Source organism: Lithobates pipiens, unplaced genomic scaffold (genome assembly GCF_037356315.1).
Source record: "Lithobates pipiens isolate NorthernLeopardFrog02 unplaced genomic scaffold, aLitPip1_a1.2 Scaffold_13, whole genome shotgun sequence".
NCBI lineage: Eukaryota > Metazoa > Chordata > Amphibia > Anura > Ranidae > Lithobates > Lithobates pipiens.
Window position 1 is genome coordinate 249,017,861 of NW_027507718.1, and position 12,367 is coordinate 249,030,227.

At 41.4% G+C, this 12,367-nt stretch overlaps 1 protein-coding gene across 4 annotated transcripts in view; it reads right to left on the minus strand.

The window, feature by feature from the left end:
- FAM13A (family with sequence similarity 13 member A) overlaps positions 1–12,367 on the minus strand; it is a 290,352-nt gene that overhangs the window by 212,029 nt on the left and 65,956 nt on the right. For all 4 annotated transcript variants that reach the window (XM_077476499.1, XM_077476498.1, XM_077476500.1 and 1 more), the window contains one exon: positions 1,214–1,364. In XM_077476499.1, coding sequence (XP_077332625.1) covers positions 1,214–1,364 — 151 coding nt within the window. The remainder of the gene's footprint in view (positions 1–1,213; positions 1,365–12,367) is intronic.

Here is a 12,367-nt window from a genome sequence, read left to right on the forward strand (position 1 = left end):
GAAAGCTGCTCCAGTGTCCTCTCCTGGAGCAGCTTCCGGGGTGTCTCCTCTCTCCTCTTCCCAGCGCTGGGCGTCCAATAGGATCGCCTGGCGTTTTGGCCAATCGAGAAACAGGTTTCATGCCTGTATCCCGATTGGTCAGGAGGAGGATCAGTGTTGTAACAGCTATCTTTCATTCGCTGTTGCAACACCTGGATGAGCTCCAGATGCAATGCTCTGCATCCCAAGTCCATCCTATTTTTAAGCCTATTAGAGCCTATGGCCAATCTAATTCATATGTCCAGTGACCCGAATGGGGCCAGACACATGAATAGGGGGCATGAATCTATCCACTGCATATAGGGGGTGGCGAGGATAGAGGGGGGTGGCGCCCAAGTGCCATCACATGTGGAGGATCAGATGTGTACATGTCACATGTCCTTCCATACCTGAAAGGCCTGCCCTGGTAACAGGAACAGAAGGAGGATTCCAGCAGAGCAAGGGGTTGCGTAACAACATACATTGTTTTATGGAAACCCCTTCATTTTACATGCTGCCAATACATGGCATGCAGGCTTTAACAGATCTGCACCTTTGTTCCACTTTTCCAAGGCAGCCCGCTACAACACAGCGATGTTAACATCTGTTCTTTGTGTTGTGCTAAATGCAGGTATATTTTGGTAAGTTAGGGTGCCATTTAAAAAATTTTACTTTTTTTAAACCTACTAGTTTATAGTGGTACACAACTAGGGGACACGAGTCCTTCGCCTACAAACCTTGTGCTAAAAGGGTGTCCCGCTTTCTCATTTCAAAAAGTTGACTGGTACATGACAGCGCTCTTGAGCACAGGACTGTTGGAAAATTATTTCTAATTAGTTAAGACAATTTGTCTTACAGATCTGCAAGGTTACAGCTATTTGCTTAGCAGCCACTTGCAGTCCATTTTCTAAGAAAGCTAAAAGTATTCCACTGTGCTGGAACAGGAACACTTCAGCAGCTAATACTATACATTATGAGAGGTTTGTGAACATTCTAATTACCTGTGTTACTTTTTATGGACAATGTACAGTATTATGTGTGGGCTATTTTTAACTCTATGATTATATTATTTTCTTCATACATCTGGCTTCTTTATCCTGTGTTAAAAGCAGTTTGTGCTTCAAGCATAGGATTTAACACTCTTGTATAAATCCCTCACAGATGAACATCAGAAAAATATATATATTTTATTTACCTTTACTGTAATTATTCGGGCCATATCTTCACATAAGCTGTCCTTTTCTGTTTGCTCACATTCAAAGAACTTTGAATAATCTTCTAACAACTTTGCCACAATCTTATTGCATACTTCTTGTTGTTTCATGCCCTCAAAGCCTGGAGACACACTATAAGAAAAGAAAAGAAATTAATAATCATCTTATTAAAAGGCAGGGCTGGATTTCCATTGCTAAAGTCAGTAGGCTCACAACCTTTGGCACTCAAAAGCAACTGATACCTGATAGTATTGCCTCTTTACATAGCCCTAAAGCACTAACCCTAATGATGATGAGGCGCTTTGAAAGGTTGTCAATAGCACATATAAAAAAAATAAAAAATAAATAAATAAATAATAAAAACCATCAACTGCTGCTGACCCCATCGGTATGCATAGACATAAAACCAATCCACTGCAGATCTCATCAGTAGTTCACTTCGCTCTTTTGTGAAAAAGCATTCTTATGTTCGATTGCAGTTTTGAATTTTAGTTCTGCTTTCAATACTATTTCACAAATTCTGATAAACTGACATTACTTGGAATGAGTTCCAATTTTGTGCAACTGGTTACTGGATTTTTAGACCCCAGTCTGTTAGAAGTCATGTTATGTTCCTCTAGCATCCTCAACACTGGTTCCCACCAAGGGATGCATCTTGAGCCCATTACTGTACACAACATTTCTAAGTACAGTAACTGAGCAATCATATTTTGAAGTGTGCAGATAAAGCAGTAGTGGGACTGTTATGAGTCCAAGTATGGGTACAAAGTAGAGAACCTGGAAGTCTGGTGCAAAGTTAATTTCTCCATTAACAAAGACAGGGAGATTATTAGACTTTGGGAGGACCAGCATTAAGCCCCCCCCCCCCCCCCCCCCCCCACACACACACACACATATTGGTGGTGAGGCTGTTGAAAAGAATCCTTGCTTAGATATGTGGGAGTGCACAACTCTGAAAACCTCACCTGGTGCACAAATACAGCCAGCATAGTGACAAAGTCCTATCAACATCTTTATTTTGAGGAGATTGAAGGATGCTGACCTTGGTACTTCAATTCTTAGCTCATTTTAGAGGTGTGTAATGGAAAGCGGGCTTTTTTACATTACTGTTTGGTACCGTTATTGCTGCAGATATACATGCACTGCAGCTGGTGGAAAAAGTAAAAAAAAGGCAGCAATAGGACCACCATAAATAATATTTACAACAGCAGGTATAAGGAGATAACCCTTATTATGCAGGACTCTTCCCATCCTGCTCATAGACTCACAGCATCAGAGCTAGGACCACCAGGCTTTGGAAAAGATTTCCCTGATGCTGTAGGATTGAAAAAGTCTGTATTACCATTAATTATTGCTGATAAACATTACTATTTCTTTTATGGGCATTGCTGCAAATTGATATTGGTAATTTTGCACTTTGTTAGTAGTTTTTTTTTTTTTTTTTTTATGTATGTTGCACCTGCCCAAATTTTACGTTAGCCTGATAGTGACTACCAGGGGTAGGGGTGGCTGACATACATTCTCTGGGTGCAGGTTTGTGGGCATGGTGGGCGATGAACAAGAAAGAAATTAGGCACCAGTCACTTTTATGCTTTTAACAAAAAAAAAAAAAAAAAGTTTTTTTCAGAACAGGAAAAATGTGTGAGAGAGGGGACAAGGGCACAGGACACCCTTAACAACAATCAGCAACAGACAAATACAAAAATAGGTCAGGTAAGGTAGACCACTGTAAAGGAAAAAGAGCCTTTAAGCTGAATCAGCACATCTGTACTTTGTAGGATAGGCCGTCTCCTCTGGTAACTGAACTTTTCTCAAAGCTTCATACACCGGTTCCCTTGGATGAGTTCGCTCTGAAGTCCTCCCAGCCACTTCATAGCCTCCAGCTCATGAAGAGTCCCCTCTGGTGTTTCTATAGAACTCCATCCCTCTAGAATAAATTCCAGATCTTTGGTAGACTTTCCTCTGGATAAACGTGAAAACTCAGATAGGCCCCAGACAGGCCGAGCAGCCGGAAGCCACCTGGATAAGCCTCAGGCTTCAGGCCTAGCAGCCAGGAGTTGGATACACATCCACCCAGGCCGAAGCCCTGGGTAGGAAGACTGACCCTGGTCACCTGAATTCTTTCCATTAAATAGCTTTTCCCAGCTTGTTCAGCCGCAAATAAGATTGGCTGAGAAAAGTATGTTATCCATAACTTAGGTAGGTGCAGCTCATCACTCTAATGTCAGAGGCAACAGCACCACCACCTGACAGAAGGGAGAAGCCACAACTTAGTACAGAAGTCATTTAAACCATAAATACTACAAATTAGCCAGGTGGGCTACCACCCAGCACAACTAAATTTACCTGCAGCCCCATTCTAGGGACAATGGGCTACATGTATTATGTTTACATACTTATTTGATTTTATTACTGTTCACATAAATCAGAGTAGCTTTTTTCCTCCTTTTCACGCATCACATTTTTGGAATGACAATAAAAATATTCTAATATTATTTCAAATAACCTTCCACCATGGTGTAAAATATCTACAAGTTACCTTTTAGCAACAATCACTGCATGCACCAAGTATACCATAGCACAAAGTCAGTTGTGAAAGTCTCTGCAGGAACCAACAGTCAATCTCCCAATCTTAAATATGTTGTCACTCAATGTGGATGGGAAATTTCTCACTGTGAGAATACAATGTCTCATCAGGAGCGGACTAGCCAGTGGCACTGATTGTGATTGGAATGTAAATGCAAGGAAAACAAGTAACCCCAATGAGATAATACAGCAGAATGCTGAATAATAAGGGATGGAAGAAAGTAGGGTTTTTTGCAAAAATAAAGACACAAAGGCTAGCCAGACATTTTACTAATTTTCCTTTAGAATTACTGTTGGAATGTAACATGGTTTTATATCCTATATTTCAGGATTTTTACTGCCTGGTTGATACAGACATTTGGCCTATGTTGGAAACTGCCATCTTGGAATACCAGTACAGAAAGTTTACCGAGCAGGGTGTTCATGACAAGAAGTCATAAATGGGAATTTATATCCCAACATGATGTTCTCGCATAGGCCTCCTGATGCGATATAGGGGGGTAAAGGAGCCCCAGATAAGAACTCCTGGGAAGGTTACACCAACATGAGAGGCCAGCTGTTAATGAAATATGACCTGGGTCAAAAACAGCGATTCATGGACTAATGGTGTCCCTAGTGGAGATACAGCATGCTTCCGGGAAGATGGGCAAGAGAAGAATATACTTCCTGGTGATTAGGAAGAACGACCTTATGGATTATCATTTGACAGACGGGCAGTGGGCGTTTGTGTTGGTGGTGTCTGAGTGAGCTTTAAAAGTAAAAGGCCTGCTTTTTTTTTTTTTTGTCCTCAAGCCCAGCCAGCATAAAGAACCTGAAAGGAAGGACTTGGGGTATTGTATCACCTCACCTCTCATTTTATATGCTCTGTAATTTTTTTTTTTTTTTTGTGTATTATGTTAGCATTCCTACTTCCTTGTTAAATAAATGAGATCTTTGCTTATTTAAGCAGTGTGTTTAGTTTTATAGCTAACATTGTTATCATATTATCACTATTAACTTTATCAGCGCTTTGATAGACAAGATAACACACATTTATAATAAACAGGGGAAATCCAAATCAATCCACATTTATTTCAATTATCAAAACCATATAATGAGGTCAAACCTAAACACTTTGAATTTGTACGCAATCAGACAGGCCCTTGCACTACATAGTTGAAGGTAAATCTAAAGGCAATTGAACAAGAAAATTGTATAATGTATGGCCAGCTTAACTCATGTTAGCAATCTGTTAATGTATACCAGCCTGGGAGACAGATCTAGATTTTAATATAGTTCTTTCTTAAAGTGGAACTAAACCCATCAATTTAACCATTTCCAAAAACCGTTTCAAGCCATGCCATGAATGATAACTATCAAAATTGCTTGTCAAGCCTTCAAATGGTTAGCATCATAACTGATCGTATGTGCAGCACCATGGCCACTAAACACGAAAGAGAGGAGAAGATTACAGTTTCTTGACTGTAAAAAGGACAGTAGGGTTTAGTTCCACTTTTATATGGTAGAGGAACTTTACAGCTTTCCTATCAGTCATAGTGGGCAAATGTCTGTGCTAACCATAACGACCAATGTATGCACGAAAATTACCTGTTTTTGGTTGCATGTATAAAGTATACATGTGCCCAAACATGCACACTTTCTTGATGTCACATTGTGTTCCAATGAGTAATATATGGCATGTAATGGTTATTGCTACAGATCATCATTACAGCACACTGGACGGCAGGGGAAAAAAAAATGTCAACATGACAGACCTTGCATTATAATGGGTTTGAAGACTACAAAGTAGTCAAATATGACAACTTCCGAAAGAGTCAATTCTCTAGCACAGTTCCTCCCCCCTCTCCTTGCAAGTGTAGCGGATGACATTTTGGACAAAGTGTCACTCATGTGCAAATTTTGTTTTTGCCTCAGAACAGTAGTGTGGTTCTGAGGGTTAATTATGTAGGTTTGACTTTGACATCAGTTTGGCTGGGCTGTGTTAGAAGTTCTGCTTGGTCATGTGTATACAGTGAGGTGCACATGACAAGCCAGAACCAGGCCTGGTTGGACGTTTTGGGTATCAGCCTTCTCGGAACCAATCAGTGGGTGTGCCGGGCCCTGCTGAGGAGTCTGGGAAGGGGTACTTAAGATGTTGAGGTCACGTGTTCAGTAGGAGTTCGTGAGGCCCGTGTGGTCTGGTCTTCTTTCCAGGACCGGGGTAGCCCCGTGAGGGGTCCCGTTCACAGGGTGTTCGACATCCCGCAACATGCTTCTGTCAGTTACCCCCAATAGACCTGCCTGGTCTGGGGTAGGGATCCGTCTGTTCCCGAGTCTTGGAACTGGCTGGTCCGAGGCACAGTAACTGAGGGAGGATTCAAGGTATCTGGGTGTGCTCTCGGCTTGGAGAGGCACCGCAGCTCGGGAAAGTGACCGGGGGAGGACTCTTCCCATCCTGAGAAGTGCCTGGTTACTGAGTTGGGAAGGACATTGACGAATCCACGCCTTTTCCAGTACTATCAAGGAGACAGAGAACATTCCAGGTACTGAGGAAAAAGGTTCCTATTCACTTTCAGTTACAACTTGTCCATGTTGTGAGATTTTACAAGTTCTGAATCCATGTGCTGATCGCCATGATCTCTGGTTAGAGATCTGTTCAGCTTGGAAGTGCCTAGCTGTGAGTGGCTACTCTCTGGGTGGTACTAGAGACTTGGTTATGTCTGCAGTTCAAGGAGTTCTTCACACTTGCCCTCTGTTCCTATACGAGACTGTGTTGTTGGATGTTACCCCTGCAAAATAAAATCTTTCAAAAAGGACTTTATTGGGGGCGTGGCTTGCACGCTGAAGGGGGTGTGGCTTGCGCGCTGAAGAAGATGGCTGCTTAAGCCTAGAGCTCTCCACAGCCGGCCGTTTAACAGCAAAAAACAGGCAGATATTTTCCTCTAAAAACATACCTAAATACTCTGCAGTACTCCTGGGACAGTAGGGGCAATAATGTCTCACAAAAGAGGACAAGAAAGGGGACCAAAAAAGCTGTCATCATTTACATTTAAACAGAGCAGTGAGCTGACTAAAATCCAAGATGGCGCCGCCGGAGCTGTGAGGAAAAATAATAAAACTCACACAAACCTTTCTGCTAGCCATCCACCTGAAATGTATGAGGAATTATCATCCTCATATTCTAATGGCTCCTCTCAACTATCCCCAACATCTCAGGGACCGCAAAATCGCGGATGAAGCTGGATTTATCTCGTCAGGCAGCTGATACTGTGAACACAGCTCTGCATAGTGATAATGCTATGTCCTCATTACAGACATCTATAGCTGCTTTCCCAACATCAGGTCAGCCAGTACTAGATACCACAATGAAAGAAATGCTTGCGTCATTACAATCATCTATTATATCTAATCTATCCTCCATGATTCATAAATGCTCTCTTGATATGAAACATATGGATGGTAGACTGCAATACGTTGAAAACAAAATGGAGGAATGCACTGAAACAGTGAATGAGCTAGTGGATGCATGTACAGAACAAAAAGATGATTCCATGTGGGTCAAGATGAAACTGGCAGATCGAGGACCACTCACGTCGAAACAACATTAAAAATGAGAGGAATACCAGAGTCAGTTCTACCTATGGACTTGCGTAACTATGCAAATACACTATTTTCTACATTATTGCCAGAATTATCGCCGATTGAACTTACAATCGATTGTATTCATAGAATTCCCAAACCAAAACATCTAGAAGAATCAATTCCCAGAGATGTTAATCTGCGAATTCATTTTTATCAAGCTTAAGAGCAAATCCTCTCCAAAGTGAGGGAGCTAACTACTCTGCCACCACCATACTCAGATATACAATTATTCGCCGATCTCTCGCAATTTACACTACAAATGAGAAGACAGCTCAAAACTGTAACAAAGGCATTATCTAATCATAAGATCACATACAAATGGAGACATCCAGCCACTATCTTGACCACTTACAAACGGGAAACATTTTGCTATATCTACCATTGAAGATGGCATGCAATTACTCCAGACATGGGGTATTATAGTTGATCTTCCACACAACACCCCTGCCTTGAAGGAAAAACCTAATTTGTTCCACTTTGGACAAAAACGTGAACAAAATAGAATTAAATACAAATGAACTACTCCTGCCTGTTAAATGCATTACTGACATATACGGTCTGGTTTGATGCTCAATACCTTACTACTTGAACTTCACCCCCTATCTTGGTCAGCATTCCTTTGAGTGGATTACTGCTGACTCTTGGAAAAAAAAAATTCTTTACTCTTATTTTTTATTCGCTCTTTTATATTTCTAATAAATTTTTTTTTTTCCTCTTGCAATATATATTGCCAAATAACTACTAATAACTCGTTTTTTCATAGGTTTGAAAAAAAAAAAAATCTACATTGTTGTGTGCATGATTTAATAGTAACTGTGAACTGATCATATAACAAATACTTAGATATTTAGTTTAAGCGTTATAGAAACTACAGAATATTCTTTTAGGAATATATAGAATTATAGTAACATCTAATTTTGATATATATTAATATGTCTTTCAAAATATTGTCCCTAAATGCAAGGGGACTGAATCACCCAGCGAAACGAACCTCTATGTGGAGGTCTGCCTTATCCTTTAATTGTGACATATTATGTGTTCAAGAGACACAATTTGGGGGAAGATGGAAACTGCTAAGATCCCAGGAAATAATCTATCAATATGGATTCCTTCCATGACACTTGGAGCCAAGATACCTTCTCGCATCTCCCCAACAATATTAGCGACACTTAAATCCTGGGTTCGATTTCTGCATCTAACTTCCTCACACCCTCTTCCTACCAAAGTCCAAATTCCGCTAAATACTCTACATCATTTCATTTAGACAAACTCATTTACACCATGGATAAAGAAGGGAATTAAATATCTATCTGATCTACTTGATAATGGGGTGATCAAACCATTTCCTACACTTCAAAATAAATTTCAATTGCCAAATTCAGATTTATTCCTCTACATTCCGAACTAAGAATTGCATTTCCAACCTCCCATCATGGACCTATAATGTTCCCCAATCGGCTTGGTCCTTCCTTAAGATCTCCGTACATAAACAAAAAGGGATCTCTCTTTTCTATAATCTTCTTCAACAAAAAAGTGTGTTTACAAAGACTATCCCTTTAATTAGATGGGAAGAAGACTTAGGATACACCTATACAGTTGACCAATGGGAAAAAGCTTGTAACACCACATATAAAGCCACATGCTGTTCTACATTATGGGAAGTATCCATTAAATTGACTCAACGCTGGTATCTTACTCCTGAGAAAATATCTAAAGTCAACGGCACATTTGACAACAAATGTTGGAGATTGTGCAGCAAAAAAGGTGATATGTTGCAGTCATTTTGGACATGCCCTAAACTTGGGAAGTATTGGGAACAAATGTTTCAAGTTATGTCTGAAATTACCAAAACAGTCATTCCTCAAAATCCCTCACTGGCTCTATTATCCATTGATCTTGATCAATATCCTATCCAGTTTAGAAATGTGTTTACACATATTTTGCTGTCAGCCAAGATCAGAATAACTGGACAAATCCTGATCCTCCTTCCATAAAAAGTGATAGAATCGACTCAAACTCATTACATTTATGAATCAATTCTAGCTCTTCGGCCTCTCAAAAAAGAACATACTCATAAAATATGGCAGCCATGGTTAAAATGGGCTAGTCCCCAAAACATTGCACGAGTTTTTTGTTCCTAGATAACTTGAATTAAAAAATTACTTACCCCGCTCTAATATTTTAATCTTTGTTTTGTATCTATTAAATGACAGGTTACTATTACTGTCCCGAACACAGTTTAGCACCCATAGGGGTGTTCGGGAATATATTTAGGTTCATCATCTTTGAATTACTTAACCACTTTCAGACCGGACCATTTCGCTGGTAAATGACCAGAGGTCTTTTTACACTTTGGCACTGCGCTGCTTTAACTGGTAATTGCGCGGTCATGCAATGTTGTACCCAAACAAAATTTGCGTCCTTTTCTTCCCACAAATAGAGCTTTCTTTTGATGGTATTTGATTGCCTCTGCGATTTTTATTTTTTGCGATATAAACGTAAAAAGACCGCAAATTTTGAAAAAAAATGATATTTTCTACTTTTTGTTATTAGAAAAATCCAATAAACTCAATTTTAGTCATACATTTAGGCCAAAATGTATTTAGCCACATGTCTTTGGTAAAAAAAAAGTCAATAATTGTATATTTATTGGTTTGCGCAAAAGTTGTCACATCTACAAACTAAGGTACGTTTTCTGGAATTTACGCAGCTTTTAGTTTACGACTGCCTATCTCATTTCTTGAGGTGCTAAAATGGCAGGGCAGTACAAAACCCCCCCAAATGACCCCATTTTGGAAAGTAGACCCCCTAAGGAAATTGATAAGAGGCATGTTGAGCCCATTGAATATTTTATTTTTTTGCCTCAAGCGATTGAATAATGACAAAAAAAAAAATTTTTTTTTTTTTTTACACAAAGTTGTCACTAAATGATATATTGCTCACACATGCTATGGGCGTATGTGAAATGACACCCCAAAATAAATTCTGCTGCTTCTCCTGAGTATGGGGATACCACATATGTGGGACTTTTTGGGAGCCTAGCCGCGTACGGGGCCCCGAAAACCAAGCACCGCCTTCAGGCTTTCTAAGGGCGTAAATTTTTGAGTTCACTTCTCACTACCTATTACAGTTTTGAAGGCCATAAAATGCCAAGATGGCACAAAACCCCCACAAATGACCCCATTTTAGAAAGTAGACACCCCAAGCTATTTGCTGAGAGGCATGTTGAGTTCATGGAATATTTTATATTTTGCCACAAGTTGCGGGAAAATTACAAACTTTTTTTTTTTTTTTTTTTTTTTAACAAAGTTGTCACTAAATGATATATTGCTCATGCATGCCATGGGCATATGTGAAATGACACCCCAAAATAAATTCTGCTGCTTCTCCTGAGTACGGGGATACCACATATGTGGGACTTTTTGGGAGCCTAGCCGCGTACGGGGCCCCGAAAACCAAGCACCGCCTTCAGGCTTTCTAAGGGCGTTACAGTTTTGAAGGCCATAAAATGCCAAGATGGCACAAACCCCCCCCAAATGACCCCATTTTGGAAAGTAGACACCCCTAAATTTAGGGGTACACTAGTCAGACTAGGTAATAAATGGCGGGTGCCCTGAAACTATAAAAAAATAACTAACCAACCAGCGTCACCTGTAACAGTTATATGGTGATCACTGGTGAAAGGGTTAACTAGGGGGCAATTAGGGGGCTTTATGCGGTAGTATATGGGGGTCCCTGGCGCTATAAAAAGCTGAAGCGAACCTAAATACCTACCTGCCTAACTAGCGTCACCTGTGACACTAATACAGCGATCAGAAAAACGATCGCTTATTAGGCTGGGTTCACACTGGAGCGATGCGGGAACGCCACGAATGCGCGGCGGGTTCCCGCATCGCATGCCTCCCGGCGGCAGTTCACACTGCCCTATGCGAACTGCTGGGAGTGTCAGTGAAATGTTACTGACACCCCCAGATCAGTTCGCATATCGCAGTGCGATCTGCAAACTCGGATCGCATGGTGTGAACACCCATGCGATCCGATTCTGCTGCGGGCCAAAAAAAGGGTCCCGTGCGAATTTGCGGCGGGTGCGGCGGGTGTGGCGGGTGCGGCGGGTGCGGCGAATGGCTGAACTCGAATCGCACAGAGATCGGATGTGATTTGCACTGCAGTGCGGTGCGAATCACATTCGTTCTCATAAACCGCTGCAATGTGAACCCAGCCTTAGTGACACTGGCGACGGGGGGTGATCACGGGGTTAAACCTTTATTGGGGGGGTTAGGGGGGTACATTAGAACTAAAGGGGGCTAACTCTAACTGCCCTAACAGTTATTACAGTCACAAATGACACCAATGCAAAAAAAAAAAAAAAAAAAAAAAAAAAATGACATTGGTGTCACTGTGACTGGGGGGCAGGGGTAATTGGGGGGGTGATCGGGGGGTAAAGGGGGGGTGTGAGTGTGCCTGGCATGTTCTACTGTGTGTGTAGAGTGTTGGTGCAACTTACTGATCCGCTCTCCTCCGTGTCGGAACGAAAAATACCGACACGGAGGAGAGAATACATCACTTCCTCTCCTGTGTTTACATTACAGGAGAGGAAGTGATGTCACCGGGGATTTCTATTCGTCGGGAGCGATCGCGAGGGGGTGGCCATGAATGAATGGCCGTCCCCTCGTCCGGGATCGCTCCCGTACGAATACCGACCGCCGCAGGCACCGGGCGGGGGCCCGATCGGGCCCCCGACCCGCGGGAGGCAAGGGACGTACATGTATGTCCTTATGCCTGCCCGTGCCATTGTACCGACGTACATCGGCGTGCGGCGGTCGGCAACTGGTTAAATTGGCAGTATATAAATATATGAAGATAATATTGATATTACTTTTGTGTATTGTCTCCACAATGGATGTATTAAATAACCTCCCGATCGTTAT